Source organism: Nothoprocta perdicaria, unplaced genomic scaffold (genome assembly GCF_003342845.1).
Source record: "Nothoprocta perdicaria isolate Ctin4 unplaced genomic scaffold, notPer1 scaffold_543, whole genome shotgun sequence".
NCBI lineage: Eukaryota > Metazoa > Chordata > Aves > Tinamiformes > Tinamidae > Nothoprocta > Nothoprocta perdicaria.
In genome coordinates, this window is record NW_020455803.1 from 3,623 (window position 1) to 23,860 (window position 20,238).

At 56.8% G+C, this 20,238-nt stretch overlaps 1 protein-coding gene and 1 non-coding gene across 2 annotated transcripts; both read left to right on the forward strand.

Annotated features, from left to right (window-relative positions):
• Nucleotides 1-2,175: 2,175 nt before the first annotated feature.
• Nucleotides 2,176-20,041, forward strand: UBAP2L (ubiquitin associated protein 2 like). Its single transcript, XM_026048498.1, has 26 exons — nt 2,176-2,309; nt 2,662-2,739; nt 2,936-3,046; nt 4,238-4,406; nt 4,721-4,816; nt 5,304-5,349; nt 5,665-5,777; nt 8,306-8,358; nt 9,043-9,128; nt 9,563-9,734; nt 10,253-10,457; nt 10,826-11,103; nt 11,457-11,629; nt 12,066-12,255; nt 12,346-12,400; nt 12,798-12,972; nt 13,413-13,485; nt 14,302-14,497; nt 14,588-14,676; nt 15,203-15,256; nt 15,886-15,967; nt 17,101-17,318; nt 17,602-17,707; nt 18,697-18,764; nt 19,051-19,248; nt 19,903-20,041. The coding sequence occupies exons 1-26, from the start codon at nt 2,220-2,222 to the stop codon at nt 19,996-19,998; spliced, it is 3,270 nt and encodes a 1,089-aa protein (XP_025904283.1). The 5' UTR covers nt 2,176-2,219; the 3' UTR covers nt 19,999-20,041.
• LOC112955222 lies at nt 15,652-15,786 on the forward strand. The gene has a single exon (XR_003250848.1). It is a non-coding gene; the product is annotated as a small nucleolar RNA SNORA58 (small nucleolar RNA).
• Nucleotides 20,042-20,238: the final 197 nt, after the last annotated feature.

A 20,238-nucleotide genomic window follows, 5' to 3' on the forward strand; every position in this document is an offset into this window, starting at 1 on the left:
TCCTCCTCCTTCCCGGGCCCGTCCCGCCGTATTGTTCTCCGGGCGCGCAACCTCCTCCCGCTCCATCCCCGCGGAGCCGCGGGCACCGGCAGCGGCCCCGGAACGCGGCGTCTTGGGGGCTGAGCCCCTTATCTCGGAGCGCTGGGGTAAACAACCCCCCTGCACCCCGTTATCAGCATCCCGGCCGGGCCCGCTCTGCGGAGCCAGGGCCCCGCTGCGGTTGGCGGGCGGGAATCCCGGCGCCCTGCGGCGGGACGCGGCCGGAGCCGCGCGCGCTGGACGCGACCGGCGGAGCGCCGCCCGCGGAGCGCCGCCCTCGCGCTGTAACTCCTGCAAACTCCTAATAAAACTAACCGATTTGTCACCTCTCTGCATTCCCTCTCTTTCTGAAGCCTCCACGGCCTGCGGAGACCAGGGCCTCTCGTGCCGAGGACGCGCAGAGCAGGCGGCGCGCGGGGGCGCCGACAGTCCGCTCCCAAATTCCCGGGAGCGGAAAGCCTCGTCGTCCGGAGCTGCGAGGTTGCTCGTTTTTCCCCAAATTGCCCCTAATTTGCCGTGGTCCTGAGATGTGAAAAGGCGGCTGGGAGCGACGTGGTTTCTCGCGCGCAATTCCTTCAGGAATTCCCTTTGGCTCTCTGGATTCGCGGGTTGTTGTGTGCCTCTCGCTGTGTGTTTTCTTTGCTCTGTTTTCTCAAGGCTCCCTGTAACCCGGCTTTGAAAAGTCCAGGCTTGAGGCAGCTGTTCAAAGGAGATGGTTCTGCCCACGCGGGGGCGGCTCGGAGGTCGGAATAAAGGATTTTTCCACCTGAATCCTGCCCGTGGGGTGCAGAGTTAAGCACTGAGCAGCGACACTCGGGTCCCCRTCCCTCTGAGCGCTTCTCCGGAGGCCTTTGTAGGATCAGGGCTCCGCGTGCGTCGGCGTTGGGAGCTGCCCGTTGCGTTTTGGGGTGTGGAGAGCGAAGCGAAAGGACTTGATGGCCACGGAAACGCGGCGGGGGCAGGAGCAGGACGATGCGGCTGTCGGACRCCGCGCGAGGGCCGGGAACGTCGGGCTGTAGCGCTTGTGGAAAGGGCCGCCAGCGCCGATGGCTCGTGAAGGAGCAAGGATTTGGAGACAGGGAGCGGGAAAACTCCTTAACTTGCCCYGCGGAGGAGCTTGGGGGCTCTGTGGGGAGCCCTGGGAGCAGGAAAGGGGAGCGCGAGGGAGCCGGGGGTGCCGGAGCGGCAAAGGAGGGTCCCCGGCCGCGCTCGCCCCGTGGCGAAGGAGCCTCCCCTTTGTGAAGCAGCCTCCCCTTTGCTCCGGGCCTTGCTGCCGCAGCCGCCTTTGAGCCTCCCTGCGGGCGCCCCGGGTCCCGCTCCGCGCCGTCCCGGTGATCCCGCGTCCCGGCGCCACGCTCGGGAGCAGCCTGCGTCCCGTTAACGGAGTCGTAACGCGGTGCCTTTGGAGTCGCGCGGTTCCCCGAGGCTCCTAAAACCCTGGTGCTGCCAACGGACCTGGCGTTTCTTAGTCCTCAGCGGCCCCTAGGCAGGGTAAGACACTGCTGTGAGCCCCGCTTTAACTCCCAGCGCGGGAATTCCCGCCTCCCGAACTCGGGATTTCTTCTTTTGCATCAGCACAGTGGCACAAAACCAGTCCTGGTTGCGATTTCTCTTCTTGGTGCGAGCTGCTCCGCTTCCTAGCGCTTTCCGCTCCGTTTTCCCCTCAGTTTGGAGGATTCTACGGTGAATTTTGTATTTCTASAGCTGATTAATGCCTGAGGTTAGCACAAGCGAGTCTTCCCACGTGCACAGCCGAGCCGTGGGTCTCACAGCATCCCCCAAGCTCCGTTGCTGGAGTGTTTTTGCCTCCGCTGCCCCACTTTGCAGGGGAAGGAGAGAGAAGAGCAGGCAGAGGTGCCGCCAGGAGCTTTGGGGCAGTGGGATGTTTGACTTCCCAAGCAGCTTCCTTGGGGCTTTTTGCAGCGTTCCCACCGGCGGGCGTCATTAAACCATCACTTTTAGCAGGGAGTCATTAAACCCTCCCGGCAAATGCCCCTGCTCGTAGCTCCTGGCCGCCGGCACTGCGTAGGTGAGGAGCGGGAGCCGGGTGGTGCCGTTGGCTTCGGAGAGCTCCCCTCGGCGCAGCYTTTTGCTGGGGTTTCTAACGGCCTCTTCTCTCTTCTCCCCTGCCCCGCCGCAGCGTCCTGCCTTGTAAATACTGTTATTTGTATATACTGTAAATGATGACGTCGGTGGGCACGACCCGCGCCCGCGGGAGCTGGGAGCAGACGCAGACACAGAGCCAGACGCAGCACAAGCAGCGGCCGCAGGTAAGGGCAGCGGCCGGCGCCTTCGCTCTGTTTATTTGCTGCTCCCTGGTCGTTCCCTGCTCGTTTTAATGCACGGCAGAGCTGGCCGTGCTGCTCTCRCGCTGCTGAGCTCTTCCTCCAAACGGGAAAGGGCACGAGGTTGTTTTGGCTCCAGCGGGGAGGCGTCACGGTGCTTCCCGCTCCTGCCTGCCCCCAACTGCTCCTCTTCTGTCTCCCTTTCCTCCTGCCTTTTCCTCCTTCCCTCTCTCCATCGCTTTGATGCCGGAGAAGCTGCTTGGCCTTCGGAGGAAGGTTGCTTGGAAGGGCGCTGCTCTAACCAGCCTCCCTCTCCTTTTACCTGTGATCCCCTCAGGCCACCGCCGAACAGATTCGACTTGCACAGATGATTTCGGACCACAACGACGCTGACTTTGAGGAGAAGGTGAAACAAGTGAGTTTGGCTCAGTTCTAGGGATTAAGCCTTCCTTCTAGGGTGTAATTAAGCTGGGGCTAGCGGGGAGACTGTCAGCCCTTGGTGTTCCTTTGTAGGATTGCTGGTTTGGGATTAAATTTGTAGCAGATCTGAGAGATCTGGTGCTGCCGCGGTTTGGAAAGTGTTGACTGTGTCACCACGTTGTCCCCTACAGCTGATCGACATCACAGGCAAGAACCAAGACGAGTGTGTGATTGCTCTGCACGATTGCAACGGGGATGTCAACAGAGCCATCAACGTGCTGCTGGAGGGCAATCCGGACACGGTAGGACAGGCTCCTGTAAATCTGCTGGGCAGAGCAAAGCCCACGTGGTGCTGGGGGGCACTGGGGTTGTCCCTGCAGCTCCGAGCGGAGCCGTTGTCTCCGCTGGAGCTGGGCAAAGGTCTCGGAGCTGCTCCTGATCTGGGTTGAACTTCGCAGCAATCCCAGGAAAACGGATTGTGTGCTAAGAAACAAACGTGATAATGGCTCAAATACCCTGTGTTAACGGCAACAACGAACCTGCCCAGCTAGTTGCTTGGAATTTACCCTATTCCAAACAATAAGGGAGCTGCTGTGGTCTTAATATTGAGTTAGATTTGACTTCACTTTACAGCATTCAAAGCAAATGTTTTTCTGACTTTGCTTCTGAGCCAGATACCTATGGAGAGAGACTCCAAAAGCCTTTCGTTTGAAAGGCGCCGTGTACCTGAAAGCAGGTTTTGTTACCATCTCTGCATGGTGCCATGCACAACCAGCTGTTCCCTTGTCTGCACGTTGTGTTTTGGGGTGTTTGTCAGTGACTTGTGTCTATTTTTAATTGCTCCAGCAGTAGGTAGCATTGGTTTGGTAAGTGTGAAAGAACTGAAGACTCTCACAAAACGACAGCAACGTGAGCTTAGCTTTGCACAGCTGAGCTTGGGCTCGTTAAACCTGCCCGCTGGATAAATTTGGAGTTAATTTTCTCCCTGTGATCAGCGTATCCATGAACCACTCCTGTAATTCCCAAGTCGCTTCCGAGTGCTCCGTGCCCAGCTGGCTGACGGGCCCCACGCACCGTTTGCAGGGAGAGCCCAGGGAAACTGCTGCTCTTGCTCCACTGCCCCGTCTTACTCAAACTAAGCTCGGGATTTCTTCCCTGAAACTGAAGTCTAAACAGATGCCAATTTTAGGATTCCTTTAGCCCCAAGTGAAGTATTCCCTTTTTTCACTTGCAGTCCCTATAAATATATTTATCTCCTCTCCATCCCTTCTATCTCCAAACTGCCTGCAGGTCTGCTGTAAGAAAGCTTTCCTTAAAAGAGGAAGCTATAGAGGGTGTTTACAAGGATTTTTCCAATAAATTCAGTCTGGAAACACCTTTTTTTTTTTCCATGGTCCCTTCTTATATTTCCTAGAATGTTTAAATATGAATGTCTTCTGCACSTAGTACTGATAAGAGTGTGATTAACTGCTTTCCCTTTTGCCAACCTTCAGCATTCCTGGGAAATGGTCGGGAAGAAGAAGGGTGTCTCGGGACAGAAGGACAGTGGACAGACAGAAGCCAGCGAAGAAAGCAAAGAAAACCGGGAGAGGGAGCGGGATTTCAGCAGACGACGTGGCGGGCCGCCGAGGCGGGGGCGAGGTGCCAGCCGTGGAAGAGAGTGTATGGACCTGCCCTTTCATAGCAACTTTCTGCCCTGCACGAAGCCAGCAGGGAAGCCCCTTGGGCTGCCAGATGGTTTTAAGGCGAATCGCCCTCGCGCGCATGTGTGGAGGCCCGTTGAGTGCCCTCCTATCCCAAGGGATTCCCTGGGTGATGCCCTCGGGAACGGCAGCTGCCACCAAATAAGTTGCAGCAGTGCCGGGCAGCACCGTGTCCTGCGCCGCTGCCGCGTTGTGGTGCTCAGGGGTTGGCATTAGRGCCTTGCCAAGGTGGCCTCGAGCCTCAATCTGTCTCTGCGTCGTCCTGTCTTTCAGTTCGGGGCCAGGAGAACGGGCTGGATGGGGCGAAGACTGGAGGATCTTCTGGAAGAGGCACAGAAAGAGGAAGACGGGGTCGTGGCCGAGGCCGAGGTACCCGCGGGGTTTGAGGACCGAGGGGTTGCAGGGCAAGGGTTAGGATGGAGATTAAAGCTGAGGTGGCTCTGGCAGGTGGTCAGATTGCCAGGTAGAATCTGTATCCACCTGCACTCCTGGCCTGCTGTGCAAAATGCCTGTTTTGGCCTTAAAATCCTCAGAAATTYGTTTTCCCCCAACACCTGCACTGCTCAGGAGTTGCTGCCGAGGACACGCTGCACAAATCAGAAACTCGGATCTAATATTTACACTTGTGGCAGCTGGAAACCTAATCAGAGTCTGGGATCGGGCGTCACTAATTGCACTACCAGCCAGCTGAGGCCAATTGCATCCCTATAAAGATGATGCTGGGAATCTCATCAGCTCAGGAGCATCCTTGACACTCATATTCTGGACAKCAGAGCTGCATACGTTGTTTTAACGTTTCTTTTTCCAGTGCCACGGAGCAAACAGGTGCTCAGGGCTCCCTGTGTGTGTTTTACAGGTGGCTCTGGAAGGCGGGGAGGAAGATTTTCTGCCCAAGGCATGGGGTGAGTTTCACTGCCAAAAAACACAGCAAAAAAATCAAATCTTGATGCTGGGGTAACATTCTTTGAGATTTCATTGTTCTTAAAAAAAAAAAAAAAAAAAAAGAAAAAAAAAAAGAAAGAAAAAACCCAAAAAGCTACATCCTGCTAATATAAATTTGGGATTTCTAGTGTAGCTGGTCCTTCCCTTTCCTAAAGGAGGGCTCTGTCTTCGGGGAATCTTCTTGCTCTGTCCTGGTCTGAATGAAGCCAGTAGCTTTCCAAGTCGCTTGGGAGGGGAGAGACTTAAAACAGCCCTTGCCTGTGTTTGTGCTACAGAACCTTCAACCCGGCCGACTACGCTGAGCCAGCCAGCACGGAGGAGAGCTACGGGAACAGCAACAGCAACACGTGGAACAACACTGGCAGCTTTGAGCCGGACGACGGCACGAGTAAGGCATCTCCCCGCTCCTCTTTGTTCCTCYAAACCGTTGCCTTGATCCTTGGCATCGGGGGAACTTTCTCCTTCCTTTCCTGGTGGTCTCGCTCCAACTGCTTGGAGATGAGACCTACGGAAAGCTGGCACAAAAGCAGCGGGGTTGTTGCTCCCCTGTTTGCACCAGAAACGGGTCRTTCATCTGCTCTTGCATTGGAAAAATGGAATATTGTGGAATTTTTTGTTGTTGTCTAAGCACACACACAGTTACACAAGCGAGCTTGAGATTTTTGTGGTGCCATAATTGGACAGTGGGACGTGGGAGAATCTCTAATCAAAAGATTTCCAGTTCTGTGAAGTGTTGGGGTGGGATCATTTTCTTTTTTTTACTTTCTCCCTGGAGAAATCCTGTGTCACCATTTCCCCCGGCCCATTCTCTTAAGCCTTCAAGCAAATCCCAAGCTTTGGTTCTAAGAAGCATTCCCAACCACACACTAATGTGGCAATAAGCCATTTCCCTATTCCTTGCACACGCTGGCAAACGTGAATCGCTTTGCAAGAAGGGAGAAGTGAAGCTTGTCTGCAGCTTGTAAATCTGTGAGCACACAATAACCCAGCAGAAGACTTTTTACATCTAACTTGCAAATACTTCTAAGCAATAATGCCCTATACTGYGCACTGGCCATATAGGCTTTATTCTTCACAAAGCAGAGAGCTTTTTGGTGACTTTGAAAACTGGAGCCTTTGGAATATGGGGCGACCAGCGTAGATGTGTTGGCCAAGGGCAGTGGGGCTGTTAGTGCAGGAAAAGGGRATGGGAATGAGCGAGCTCCAGGTGCTGGGAGGTTATTCCATACSGGCTTCTGGATGTGTGTGAGCTCTGCAGCTCCATAAAGCAGCATAAGTACCGGCTGGGGTGAAACACAGGCTTGTTTTTTGCTGATGGAACCGTCCGAATTAGCTCTAGTGCCGCAGAACACCCGTGATTTATCCTGTTGAGCGCCGTGCATGGTCGCTGCGTTTCCATTTGAGTAGCCTCAAGCATCTCTTTWACAATATCCACAGGTACAACGTGGCTGCTGGCCATGGGGGCAATGAAACTCGCCTTGACTTGAGCCAAAATTTCACTGCTTGTCTGTCTCTCTTGTTTTTTTTTGTTTCAGGACTTGATTTCATTGGGGGTGAGGGGTCAAATTATCCCCGAAAATTTGACACTGCTCCTGGTACGATATATCCAGGTGCACTAACTGCCCCGGATCCCTTTATAGCTTTTTTTAAAAAAAAAAGAAAGAAATATCTGTGGATATGTCGTTCTTCTTGCTCCTAACTTGTTTGCGTTAACGACTATTTGACGTTCGCTCTGACTGTGCTTCTACTAATGCTGACACCTTGAATGGATCTTGGGAAGCGGTGGAGATTTGGACTTGAGCCGCTGCTTATCAGCACCCCTAGCAGCCCCATGTCCAGAGCACAGAGCATCCAACAAGGCAGGGAGCGTTGGGCACCTCGGTCACGTTCTGCTTTAACGTGTGTGACCATAACCAGGATGCTCAGGGACAAAGCTGCGCCTGCGTCTTTTCTTCCCTGCTTTTCTCTGCTTCTCTCTTGGAAGCCAAGAGAACCCATGGGATGATCCCTCCTGCTGGAGCCGACTTATCCTCTCCTTGCAAACACCTGTGGAATTAACCCCCTCAGCTCGATCGGCTTTGGGGTTTTATTCCAGCTTTGTATGGGCTGATAGGAAAAATGGGGGTATTTTTGTGCTGGAATATCTTTGGATGTAAAATTCCTGCTCTCTTTGCACGCCAAATGTGAAGTTATCCAGTGGGACTTGCAGTCAACATGGGGAATTCAAAGTCCTGAGGTTAAACTGGGGTGCAGGTGAGGGACTGAACTGCTCAAAGAAGACATAGTCAGAAAACAAGCCATTTTAAAGTGAATTTTGCTGTCTTACAAGCTGCACTGCGATAGGACGTGGCTGAAAATCTTGTGCATTTCCTACTGATATTTTAAGCTTTGTGCATGTCCAAAACGRGGCCCAGACATTCCCAGATCAGTTGAGCCTATAAATTCTCTTTTCAGCTCCTGCTTCACATAGGAATTCGCGGTGCAGTGAGATTACAGCTCCTGGAAAAAAAACACAAAGCACTTGGATGGTTGAGCTATCCTTGGAGCTTTTTCTTTTTTTCCAAAAAAAAAAAAAAAAAAAAAGCTTTGGGGTTTCAGTGTCCATTTTAGGATGATAAAAAGAAAAAACAACAAATAAAAAACTTTCTATCAATCTAAAAAAAAAAAAAAAAAAAAAAAAGCTTTGGGGTTTTTTTGTGGAGCTTTTTTGGGTTTTTTTTTTTGAGCTTTTTGGGTTTTACAGGAGGGATCTTGCGCTGGGGCTGCTGCTTCCTCCTCTCTGGTTGGCAAATAAAACTCCCCCCAGCTGCTCGCAAAGCTCCCCAGTGCTCCCCTGGCTCTTTGGCTTTCTGTTTTCTTCTTATTCTTTGCAAATCTTTGCCACACAGCTAATTTCCCTTGCTCTTCTCCTTCCAGGTGCGTGGAGGGCAGCGACGGAAGAATGGGGCACGGAGGACTGGAATGAAGATGTAAGCAGCCTCTGAACGCCGGCAGGGCCGTGTCCTGCTTGTACCTATGCAGCCAGGAGAGGGTTTCCATCATCCCAAGGTTTCCTGCAGTGCAGGGTGCCCTGAAGTTCCTCCAAGCTGGGCAGGTTTTAGCTGTTCTGGTTTGTTTTGACCATTGCAGTCCAGTTGCTTGGCAGCTCCTTGCTTTGGAATGGGATGTGTTCTTGGTTAAAACACAGGTGGTTGTTAAAGCTCCCCTTGGCTCTTTGTTGTTTCCCCCTCTGCTGTTGAACTGAATTGTTTGTTTCAAATCRCCTCGGTGATAACGGGCTCCTTAAAAGCTCAAATATCAGCCGAAGCTTTTGATTTTTGGCATCTCCAGCAGTGTTTTCAGGGGTTTGGCAGATGGGTGCTGCCTGCCCCGAATCTGGAGCATCTCCTCTGGTGTGTCTGGAAGGGTCCAGCAGCCCTGGTGGGTCTGTGAACTGCTAGAAATCCATGGAAGGGATGTTATTTTGGAGACTGGTAGATGATTTGTGCACTTGGGAAACCAACGAAATAAAAGCTGGCTCTTGTGGGAGTAGTTAAACCCGAGCTCTGTTGCTTGAATCCTTCCGGGCTGTTTGTCTCCAACCCCCATGCTACAGTTGATGTCCCAAGCCCTGCTCTTACCTTTGGATCCCTTTCCCCTCTTTTGTCTTGCAGCTTTCGGAGACAAAGATCTTCACGGCCTCCAATGTGTCTTCAGTGCCTCTGCCTACAGAGAATGTGACAATCACGGCAGGACAAAGGTGACAGCCCGGGGCGATATCTGTTTGCCTGGSAAAAGTGACACAAAAGTCACCTTCCCCCTTAACCCTTGTCAGTTAGGTGAAATGCAGGAGTTGTGAGTAAACCAGTATGGGTTTAAATACTAGATTTGGATTTTGTTCTGGGCTTTGCCACTGGTTCTTCAGATTTATTAGGGGAAGCAAGTTTGGAGCAGTTTTCTGTGTTAAAATGCACTTTTTATGGATGGAAATGCGCTACCCTGTAGGATCTTGCTCAGTCCTTGTTCTGCTGAGGTTGCTGGTGGCAGTTGTGACAGTGTCCCCCAGACTCCATAAAGCTCTAAGGTTCTGTAAGGCAGAAGGTGCCAGCTGGGAGGCTGCAGCTGGAGCAGTGCTGTGGTGCAAGCCAAGCCAGTGCCTGCGTTAACCCCTGCGTATCCCCCCTCTTCACCCAGGATTGATCTTGCAGTGCTGCTGGGAAAGACGCCCTCTTCCCTGGAGAGCGAGGCAACGAACCTGGAGGCTTCCCAGGCTCCCTCCCTGGCGCAGCCGCTGGTGTTCAGCAATTCCAAGCAGAGCGCTCTATCCCAGCCGGCCGCCGGGAACACCTTCTCTCACCACAGCATGGTAAGGAAAATGCTGCCAGTGCCGCGGGCTTTGGGCCCTTGGTTCCTGCTACGTCCTTGCTCAGGCCAAATTCCTCCCCTCTTGTCCTTGTCGGACTTGTAACGTGTGGGGTTAAAATGAGGCTTGAAAATTCCGTGGTTTGTGAGAGGTGGGACTGGTTGGGAGTTTGGTAGGGGATAAAATGCTAGAGGCTCCGCACTGAAGGATGGAGAAAGGAGGTATGGAATCTGCGACAGGGATGCGCACAGAATTAGGCAGATGCTTCTTCGTACAACTTCAGCMAAACAAACGTGTTTAATGGTAACCTAGCTCAGGAGGGGTGTTCAAAACCGTCCTAACTGCTGCAAAGCCAAGTTCCGCTGATGGGATGCGTGCGAATCTATGTAAAAATCCTTCGTGTTAACTTTCTAACTATTACACCCAGTCTGTAACGAACGTTGGAGAGTGTTTCCAAGTGCGTAACTAAGCTCCGAGCCGGGGGAGCCCCTGACTTTGTCCTTTGGCCGCTGCGCCCGCAGGTGAGCATGTTGGGGAAAGGCTTCGGYGACGTCGGCGAGGCCAAGGGCAGCAGCAGCACCACGGGCTCGCAGTTCCTGGAGCAGTTCAAGACGGCGCAGGCGCTGGCGCAGCTGGCGGCTCAGCACAGCCAGCCCGCGGGGAGCAGCCCTGCGTCCTCCTGGGACCTGGCGTCCGCGGCGCAGCCCTCGGCGCTCGTGCAGTACGGTGAGGAGGAGCGCTGCGGCCTCGCGGCGCGGGCGACCGAGCTCCAGAAAGGAGGAGGATGGCGAGGAGCTGCCGCTGACCAAGCTCGGCCYGCCCTGTGGAGAGGGTGGAAGGAGCTGATAGGAGAAGGGGTTGAAAGGCTTCGGGTGGCAGCCGGAGTGCCAGGCTGGGAGTGGGATGTGGGGTCATGCCAAAGCATCAGCCTGACATGGTTCAGTGACACATGTGAGCTGGGAATTCTGCTCCCCAAGGTCTGGTTTTAGCAGGCACCAGGAGAACGCTTGGGGTGACGMGTTTCTCTGGATGCTCGGGAATTTTTTTAAATTTGAAGGAGAGGGAAAAATCCTGATGCCTCTCTCCTCTGGTAGATCTCAAGAACCCGACAGACTCTTCCGTGCACAGTCCCTTCGCCAAGCGGCCGGCCTTCACGTCAGCCTCCACCATGATAGAGGTGTTTATGCAGGAGAAGCAGCCCGTGGTGACGGCGTCGGCGACGGTGCCGGCCCCCCCTTCCTCGCCGCTGCCCAGCAAAGCCAACGCCGCTCCCCAGATGTCCCCAGGCTCCTCGGACAACCAGTCGTCCAGTCCCCAGCCAGCACAGCAGAAGCTGAAGCAGCAAAAGAAGAAAGCGTCGCTGACATCAAAGGTGCGGCTCGAACTTGGCTTTTCTGCTGTTAGAACTGGGTTTTGGGGTGCAGAGAGCAGGGCTTAAGCTCCTGAGCTGAGCAGAGACAGACTAGTTCAGAGGATGCAAAGCCTGTAGCTACCGTCATGTGGGAAATGAGGATGCTTAGGTTATTTTTGAGGAGCTCGGCCTGTTTTGAGGGCTTTGGGCTCCCATGCAGCGGAGGGAGACGCGTGTTCTGGCTTGACATCAGAGCCCACCTGTRTCTGTGCTAAATTCTCTGCCCGATTTGGCCTGCCCTCGTTTGAAGTGGGTTTTTCTCTTGCTCTCCTGCAGAGAGGGGGCTGACCTTGTGCCTTCTCCCTCCCTTGCAGATTCCTGCTCTTGCAGTGGAAATGCCCGGCTCGGCAGATATCTCAGGGCTAAACCTGCAGTTCGGGGCGTTACAGTTTGGCTCGGAGCCTGTTCTCTCGGAGTACGACGCGCCGCCCACGACGAGCGCCGCCGTCAGTCAGTCCCAAAGCAGCCTGTACACCAGCACTGCGAGGTGAGGACCAGGAACGAGGAACTGGGATCGGAATCCGGCGTGCCTGAGCCGTGGACCGGGAGGGAGCGGTTCACTGAGATGGGCTTGTTCCGTAGCGGTCGCTTYGGAAGGAGGCTTCTCCGTGGGGTAATAGCACTGCCGCATACCAGTAGACCCTTTCTGACTGTGCCCGTGGTCATAAAGGGGGGACAGTTGTATGCAAGAGCAAAGCCGGAGTGGCCAGCGGACTCGTTCAGGCAGATCTGTGGCTGCTTGGCCTGCGGTGCTCGCACAGGACACAAATGTTTCATGTTAAACCTTTGGCTGAGATTGCCCAGGGTGAATCCACAGCACGACTGCTCTTCCTCCCAGGCGAAGCGCTTGTGGGCTTTGCTGCTTTGGGAAAAGTGAAAATGCTTCTTTTTTTTTTTTTTTTTTCCCTTTCTTTCTTTTCCAGCGAATCTTCGTCTACAATTTCATCCAATCAAAGCCAGGAGTCTGGTTACCAGAGCGGCACGATACAGACAGCAACGTTTACCTCCCAGAACAGCGCTCAGGGACCACTGTACGAACAGAGAGCCACACAAACCAGGCGGTATCCAAATTCCATCTCTTCCTCCCCCCAGAAAGATCTGACCCAGGCCAAGGTAGGAAAATGGCTCGGTGTTTGACAAGTGTGYCTCTGGAAAGGAGCAGCTGCAACGTCCAAATCTGTTTCCTTTTTTCCCCTCTCTTAGAATGGTTTCAGTTCCGTACAATCCACGCCATTGCAAAACACGCAGGCCGTTGAAGGTGAGTGTCTGTGGCCAAGTCCCCTGTTTTCCTGGCTCTTTGCTTTGAGAGAAAAGCTTCATCTGGGCTAATGGCAAGTGCTGTTCCTGGCTGCTGCCACTAACTTGATTTGCCTCCTTGGAAGCGATCAGCTTCCTGCTGGTAGATTCACGAGAGCCGTGATGAGCTGCTTTGGTGTCATCTCCCTGGTGACTCTGCTGAGATTTTGGCTGTGAAAGKCCTCTCCTTCACAGATCCTGGAGCTCTTTGCAAACCCAGTGGTGGTGGCACCACAGCCACAGCTGGCAGCAGTGATGGGAGCTCCATGTCTCCCAGCTCCACTAGTGCTCCTCTGTCCCCCYGAATCCTCCTCCGCGAGCTGCCTTTGGTTGCCCCTAACCCAAGACCTCCTGCGCAGGTGCTCCAGGCCCCGCGGTGAAGTCGGAATCGCCGTCTGCTGGCAGCATGGCGCCTCTCGGCGACGGCGTGTCGGCCTCCTCGCTGCTGAGCACGGCCGGCCAGCACTCGGCAGCGCTGGGCGGCCTGAGCCACGGYGAGGAGCTGCCCAGCAGCTCCGCGGCGCCGCTCAGCAGGTGGGTCCCACCTGGGGGTCCCCAGGGGGCTGCCCCTCTGGGGAAGGGGAGGGAGCTGGGGCCGTGCAGCCTGCACGGGAGGAGGCTGAGCAGTGGCTGTAAATACCTCAAGGGAGGGAGCGGGGCGGCCTCTTCAGTGGTGGCCGCTGATAGGACTAGGGGAAACGACCACAAATTGAAGCGCCAAGAGGTCCTCGGGAACTTGAGGACAGATTTCTAACCGTGAGGGTGACAGGACCCTGGCACAGGCTGCCCAGGGAGGCTGTGGAGTCTCCTTCTCTGGAGATCTTCGAAACCTGCTTGGATGCAGYCTGTGCCACATGCTCTGGGTGACCCTGYGTGTGCAGGGGGGTGGRCTAGATGATCTCTAGAGGTCCCTTCCAACCCTAAGTATTCTGTGATTCTCTGAACTAATGGTGCTCTTCTGCCCTCTTCCACAGTACACTACCCACCCAACAGAACAGCCTGTCCTCATCTACATCCTCCGGGCGAACATCGACTTCAACTCTTCTGGTGGGTCCGGGTGTCTCTGTCCGCCCCTTGCTCAGCTCAGAGGGCTCTCGGTGCCCCTGGAGCCTGGGCACGCAGCTGGCAGGGCTCTGCAGCAGCAGTGGTGACAGGAGTGGCCGGGCTGCTCCTTGGCAAGTGCCTCCTGTCACACTCAAGACTGCCACTTAGTGCCGGGGTGTCACAGGGGACTTGGCGTGCAGAGAGGAGCAAGGACTGCTTCAAAACGCCGCTGTGCTGGCTTGAGACTTTGACATGCAGCCTGTTTCACACTTAGAGGTAGCTCCGCTTAGTCCTSGGCAGCAGGGTGAATCCTCCCGCTGCAGCTCCGCTTAGTCCTGGGCAGCAGGGTGAATCCTCCCGCTGCAGCTCCGCTTAGTCCTGGGCAGCAGGGTGAATCCTCCCGCTGCAGCTCCGCTTAGTCCTGGGCAGCAGGGTGAATCCTCCCGCTGCAGCTCCGCTTAGTCCTGGGCAGCAGGGTGAATCCTCCCGCTGCRGCTCCGCTTAGTCCTGGGCAGCAGGGTGAATCCTCCCGCTGCGGCTCCGCTTAGTCCTGGGCAGCAGGGTGAATCCTCCCGCTGCAGCTCYGCTTAGTCCTGTGTCTTGCAGCCAGCAGGCACGTCGGGATGAAGCGAACAGCTTGGGGAGTGTTAGGGCTGGCTGCTCGCAGGCCTTTGGGCTTCAGCCCAGTGCAAAGCAGGTTTCTTGGTGCCTGCAGCAGCCGAGCTCATGGAAGGCTCCGAGCAATGGGAGCCGTGTTTTGCAGTCCCCTTGGCGAGGTCCCGCCAGCCTCACRCCCGAATCTCTCTGCTCCTCCCCTAGCACACGAGTGTGGAGAGCGACGCGAGCCTCCATTCCTCTGCTAGCACTTTCTCCACCTCCTCGAGCTCGGTGTCGGCGGCGCCGCCGGCCGTCAGCGTCTCCTCCAGCCTCAGCAGCGTCAGCAGCCTGGGCCTCAGCCTCAGCAGCAACTCCACGGTGACGGCCTCAACGCGCAGCTCCGTCGCGACGACATCAGGTGCTTTGCTGGGGCCTGCTYGGGAGGAGGAGGAGGCTGCAGGGACTCGAGGAAGGTTGATTTCACTGTGGAACGTTTCCCTCCCTTCAGGAAAAGCCCCTCCCAATCTCCCCCCTGGAGTCCCACCGTTGTTGCCTAATCCCTACATCATGGCTCCAGGGTTGCTCCATGCCTATCCGGTGAGTGGGGCGCCCGCCGGCCCTTCCCGGGGGTACAGCACCTCTCCGAGTGCTCCCAGCGCTGTCGGGAGCTGGGAGGGAGGGATGGAGCGGGCCAGGGGAGCCAAAGCTGACACCAGACACGCTCAAACAGATTTAACACCATTCCGCCTTCTAAGAGGAATGTTTTATTAGCCAAATAGTAGGGCTGCCCTGCCCAAATATTAGCCCAAATAGGGCTGCCCTGCGTGAAGAGTTGGGGTGTCCTGCCTGCCCTAGAACACGAGAACTCGCCGGGCCCTTGGGGACACGTCTGAAATGCTGCCCTCCAGAGCAGGGCTTGGCTTGTCCCTTCTGTGTGACCTTCCCCACATGCTGGGGAGCAGCAGCCCTTGGTGAGGGTATGGCCCATACGTTTCTTGGGGTATGGCCCGTGAAAGTTGCTCCCAGAGCAAGGGAGGCAACTGCCTTCGAGCCTGGGGCTGCACAGTGTGATCTCAGTGTTCATAGTCTGTGTTCCTCACCTCAGCTCCCGCTCTTTTTCTAGCCACAGGTGTATGGATACGATGACTTGCAAATGCTCCAGACGAGATTCCCATTGGTGAGTACTGGAGATGGGCATGGGCGCTCTAGCAGCCACCTTGAGCCACCCGCTTTGGGTGTCGAGTCATGCCTTGCTGGGAAGTAGTCCTGAAGAGCTGGCAACATGGGGATGCTCAAAGGCTACGCGGCCTCAGGCACGGCGCTGAGTTCGATCAGCTGCTCCTTTGCCCTTGGCAATTAGCAGCACTAATTGCTCCTGCCTACAGTGGAGCTAGGGAGCATAGGAGCTCACTAGCCCGGCTGGGGTGTGTGACACTGCTCTAAGGGGTCCTTGCACGTGTTTTCCTCTCTCTTGAGAGAGACTAAACACCCTTAGAACTGATTTTCCTTTAGGGGGGTGACGTGTGTCCCCTGTGTTGTGACGTGCTGGGGAGGGTCGGGGCGCTGCCAGGCCCGCACACCAGTAGACCTTGTCTGGTTCCTCTGGTAGCTGGACGAGGGGGATGGTGCATGCGACAGAAACGGGGAGTTTGTGCAAGCTCTCGTCAGCCTTGACGTGCCTGATTGAGCTGCAGTGCTCCAACACAGCAGAAATCCCAGAAAAGCTTGTTTTCTCAAAGACACACCTTGGCATGCGTGCATAGAGCTTATAGAACTGGTTCTTATGGGTTTTTTTTTATCCTTCAGGATTACTACAGCATCCCATTCCCTACACCCACCACCCCGCTGACTGGAAGAGACGGCAGCCTGAGCAGCAATCCATACTCTGGTAAGGGTTGTCCCGATGATGTATGGAATTGTCTGCAGCAGCTTTCTGTGCTTGGTTTAGTCGGGGGGGGCTTTTCTCAAGTGTTAGGTCTTGGATCTGCCTGGTCATGCCTAGGCACCTTGCCAGAAAGATGCGGACAAGTGGGAGTTGCCGCAGTGGCGGGGAAGGAATTGAGGAAGAATGGGGAAAATGCACGAGCCGAACGGTGTGGGTGAGATGGGAGATGAGCTGCGAGCACTGCTCTGCAGGCGTAAAACGTAAATAGATGTAAAATCCCTGCTGAGTATCTGGATAAATTCAGTTTCTAAAGCTGCAGCATGGTTAAAGCAAGCAGGACCTTTAGGATTTTTGTCAAATTGGATTCGGAAGCCCAGGGAGTGACTTTTTATTGACTCTGGCCGCTGCCTCCCAGCTGCCGGTTCACAGAGGGAAGCCCTGCAACCTGTGAGCAGCAGCTGCTCTGAGCTTTYCTGCAGGAATCGTTTCCTTTTCCAGGAATCGTTTCCTTCAGGAATTGCTGCAGTCTGCGCTTTGCTGCTTTTCCAGCATTGCRTTTTCCCTGTTTTCCTCAGCGGGAACACGGTAGCACCAGAGTGCCCTTGTGCTGCGCGCCGAGGTCGGGACCCCGGGGCTGCATCCGTAACGGCCCGTCGCATTCGTCACGTGCCAAATTAACTCGGGCACTAATTAGTGCTTGTAGCTACCCTGGGCTTGCCAGTGGAGCAGCATCGAGGAACTCGCTGCGTTACTGTGTGGGCCCGCGTAGGGAGAGCGTTGGAGTGAAGGAGCCGAGCGGGTGCTCGTAAGGAGGGGTGAGCGGAGGCTGCCGCAGCCTCGCGCGGTGCCCGGGCCACCGGCAAAGCCTCCGGATATTCCCCGAGGGCTCCGGGGCCTCTGCAGAGCGTTTGATTTGATGCCCCAGTGCAAAGAGGAGGGAGGCGTGGGCAGCCTGACGGGAAGGAGGCCGTTCACGAACGTTCAGCTGGGTTCTTGCCCTCCGCGAGGGCTGTTGCACAGCCGCTCTGGCCTGGCTGTGGTGCGAGTTGTTCGCGGTGTTGCTGGGGCTCTGGGGAGGGCTGTAGAGGCCGGCTGCGTGTTGGTCCCCAACTCTGCCCCCTTGTCGTGCGCCCCAGGTGACCTGACGAAGTTCGGCCGGGGCGATGCGTCGTCGCCCGCGCCCGCCACCACGCTGGCRCAGCCGCAGCAGAGCCAGACGCAGAGCCACCACACGACGCAGCAGACCTTCCTGAACCCGGCGCTGCCGCCCGGCTACAGCTACACCAGCCTGCCCTACTACACAGGGGTCCCGGGGCTGCCCAGCACCTTCCAGTACGGGCCCGCCGTGTTCCCTGTGAGTGTGCGCGGGGCTGGGAGCAGGGCCAGCTCGGCAGGGCGGGGAGTTTGTGGAGGTGTTTGTGCTGTTGTCCTGTTCCTGAGGAACCTACACACACACACACACACACACACACACACACACACACACACACACACACACGTGGGCACTTGGCCCATCCCGCTGTGCGCTCAGAAGAGCCCGATCCCCATGCCAGCCAGTCCCCTAGGGCTCCTCGCTGCTGCTGGAGGCTGCTGCCCGTTTCCTCACGGCTCCTTCCCGTTTCTTCCGCATCCCGCAGGTTGCTCCTACCTCTTCCAAGCAGCACGGTGTGAATGTCAGCGTCAACGCGTCGGCAACCGCTTTCCAGCAGCCCAGCGGCTACGGCTCGCACGGCTACAGCACCGGTAAGCGGCCTGGCCTCTCGCCACCGGCTCCTCGCCCGCGCGTTCCCTTCGTGCCTCCAGCAGCAGCCGCAATGCGTTGCAAGGGAAAACCAGTTCCGTGGCGCTAAATTCTCCACAAGGCCCGGGTTTGTCCTGCCTTTAGCAGGAGGTAGATTGGAGGAGTGCGGAGAGCTTCGCGCCCTCGGAGAAGCCCTGTTGGAGGGCTGAGGCCTTGCACATTTGTGTCACGTTGGAGTTTAGAACAAGCAGTTGCATCTTTGACAGCTGTATGTTACGTATAGATAAAAAAGCATTTCATATTCCAGTCTGGGAACTTGGCTGTGTGGCTTGCTGGGCAGACACATGTTTTCTAGCAAATCTCTTAATTCAGAGATGCCAAGGCTGTGAACCTGCTGCTTCTCCTGCTATTGGGGCTTGTTGGTTAATATTTGGTTTTTAGAAAGGGACCTTGATGTCCTGCTTCCAACCTTTAGGCTCCTGTCGTGGCTTTTCRCTGCAGCCTTTGGGGACTGGGTTTTCTCTTCGCAAAGATTCCTCCCTCTGTGCTCAGTTACTGGGATCATCTTCCCGAGACACCAAACACCGAGTCTTTCYGCACCGTGCCACTGTCAGGCATGGCGCCTGTGCCGTGCCGACCTACGGATCCACGTCACCTTCACATGGAATTCCCTTRCTTGTGGCCCAGGAGCCCATGAGCCCTTGGTGCCACCACGCTGGGCTGGAGGACGGTGTCGTTGCCTCCCCGCTGCGTCTCCTCTGAGCCGCTGCTCTCTCTTTGCCAAGAACCTGCGTTTCCCTGGGTGTTAACAGGCGCGCGCGCCTGTTCCTGGAGGTGTTTGTGCCATTGTCAGCCCGAGGGAACCTCCACACACACACGTGGGCACGTTGACACTTGGCCTGTCCCAAACCTGCCAGGCCCTTAGGGCTCCTCGCTGCTGCTGGAGGCTGCTGCCCGTTTCCTCACGGCTCCTCCRTGTTTCCTCCCCCAGGTGTATCCGTGACATCCAGTAACACGGGGGTGCCGGACATCTCGGGCTCCGTCTACTCCAAAACTCAGGTTAGCGCCTTGGGAAGGGGCCGCTTTCTGGGGAGCGGGAAGGCGGCTCTGCACGCACCGTGGGGCTCCCTCCCCTCGGAGCGGCCACATGGGGGGCTGCAGGGCCRAACGTGCCGCCTTCGCCAGCTCGGCCGCGCTCCCGAATCCCCGGGATGGGGAGGGTGGTGGGTGCAGGTCGCTCCATCCTGGGCACCCCGCGGCTCCTCCGTGCCGTGGCCCGTCGCCCCGCGAAGGGGCCGGGCAGCGCGGCCCCGGCGCTCACGCCCTCGCCGCCCTCTCCCAGCAGCAGTCCTTCGAGAAGCAGGGCTTTCACACTGGAACGCCGGCGGCCTCCTTCAACCTGCCCTCGGCGCTGGGCAGCGGGGGCCCCCTGAACCCCGCCACGGCCGCCGCCTACCCCCCCACGCCCTTCATGCACATCCTGACGCCGCATCAGCAGCCCCACTCGCAGATCCTCCACCACCACCTGCAGCAGGAYGGGCAGGTAGGCGCCCCCCAAGCCCCCCAAGCCCTTGCTGGGTCTTTCCTAGGGCTCTCGCTGCCCCGGCGCCCCTTCCCTTCCCTCCGTCACGCCCGCACACGCGGTGACACACGGTGACACGCGGCGACACGCTCACAACCTGCACATACACACACAGGGCCTCTCTGCAAGAGCCGGAGGCGAGGCAGGCGCGGGGTGCACGCGGCTGGGGGGGGGCTCGGCTCGCGCCCCTCGGCGCAGCCCGGCAGCACGGGGGCGACCCCGCCACGAGCCCGCCGTAGCGTGCAGGTCTAACCGTGGATTTCTACTGTCATAGTTTGTCCCTTTATTTTTACATATCCCGGTACTGCAACAGCTTCCATATTTGCAGATGATACTGTGCTGCCAGCGCCAGCAGGAAGACCAGGTAATGAACCTCTCCGCTCACGCCTTGCGCTCGCCCGGGGGTCTCTCCCCGGCGCTAGGGCCCCCCCAGGCTCCCGCAGCCCCCCGCCCGCGTGCCGCCGCGCTCCGGCCAGGCCCGCACTGAGGACGAGCAGCACACACAGCCGCACGGACACACGGCCCCGCGCGCCCCCGGCCCTCGCCCTAACCCTGCGCTCTCCCCCTTTCTTCCCTCTGTGTCCCCCCTTCCTCCTCCTCGTCCCGTCCCCGCAGAGCGGCTCCGGCCAGCGCAGCCAAGGCAGCTCCATCCCCCAGAAATCCCAGGCCAACAAGTCCGCCTACAACAGCTACAGCTGGGGCGCCAACTGAGCGCCCCCCGCGCGCCCTCCCCGCTCGCTTCCGGACGAGAGGAAAAATCCCAGCGCGGCGACGACGCCGGAGGAGCCGCCGGGCAGGAGCGGCCCCGGGCCGGGCGGCGCGGCCCCGCGGCGGCCCGCGCCGCCCCTTCTCAGCCACCTTTCCCATTGTATGTAATATAGAATTTGTATTTTTGGTTTCTTTCTCTGCATTCAGACTCTCAGCCGTTTGCCGTAGGGGCCTTTTTGGGTT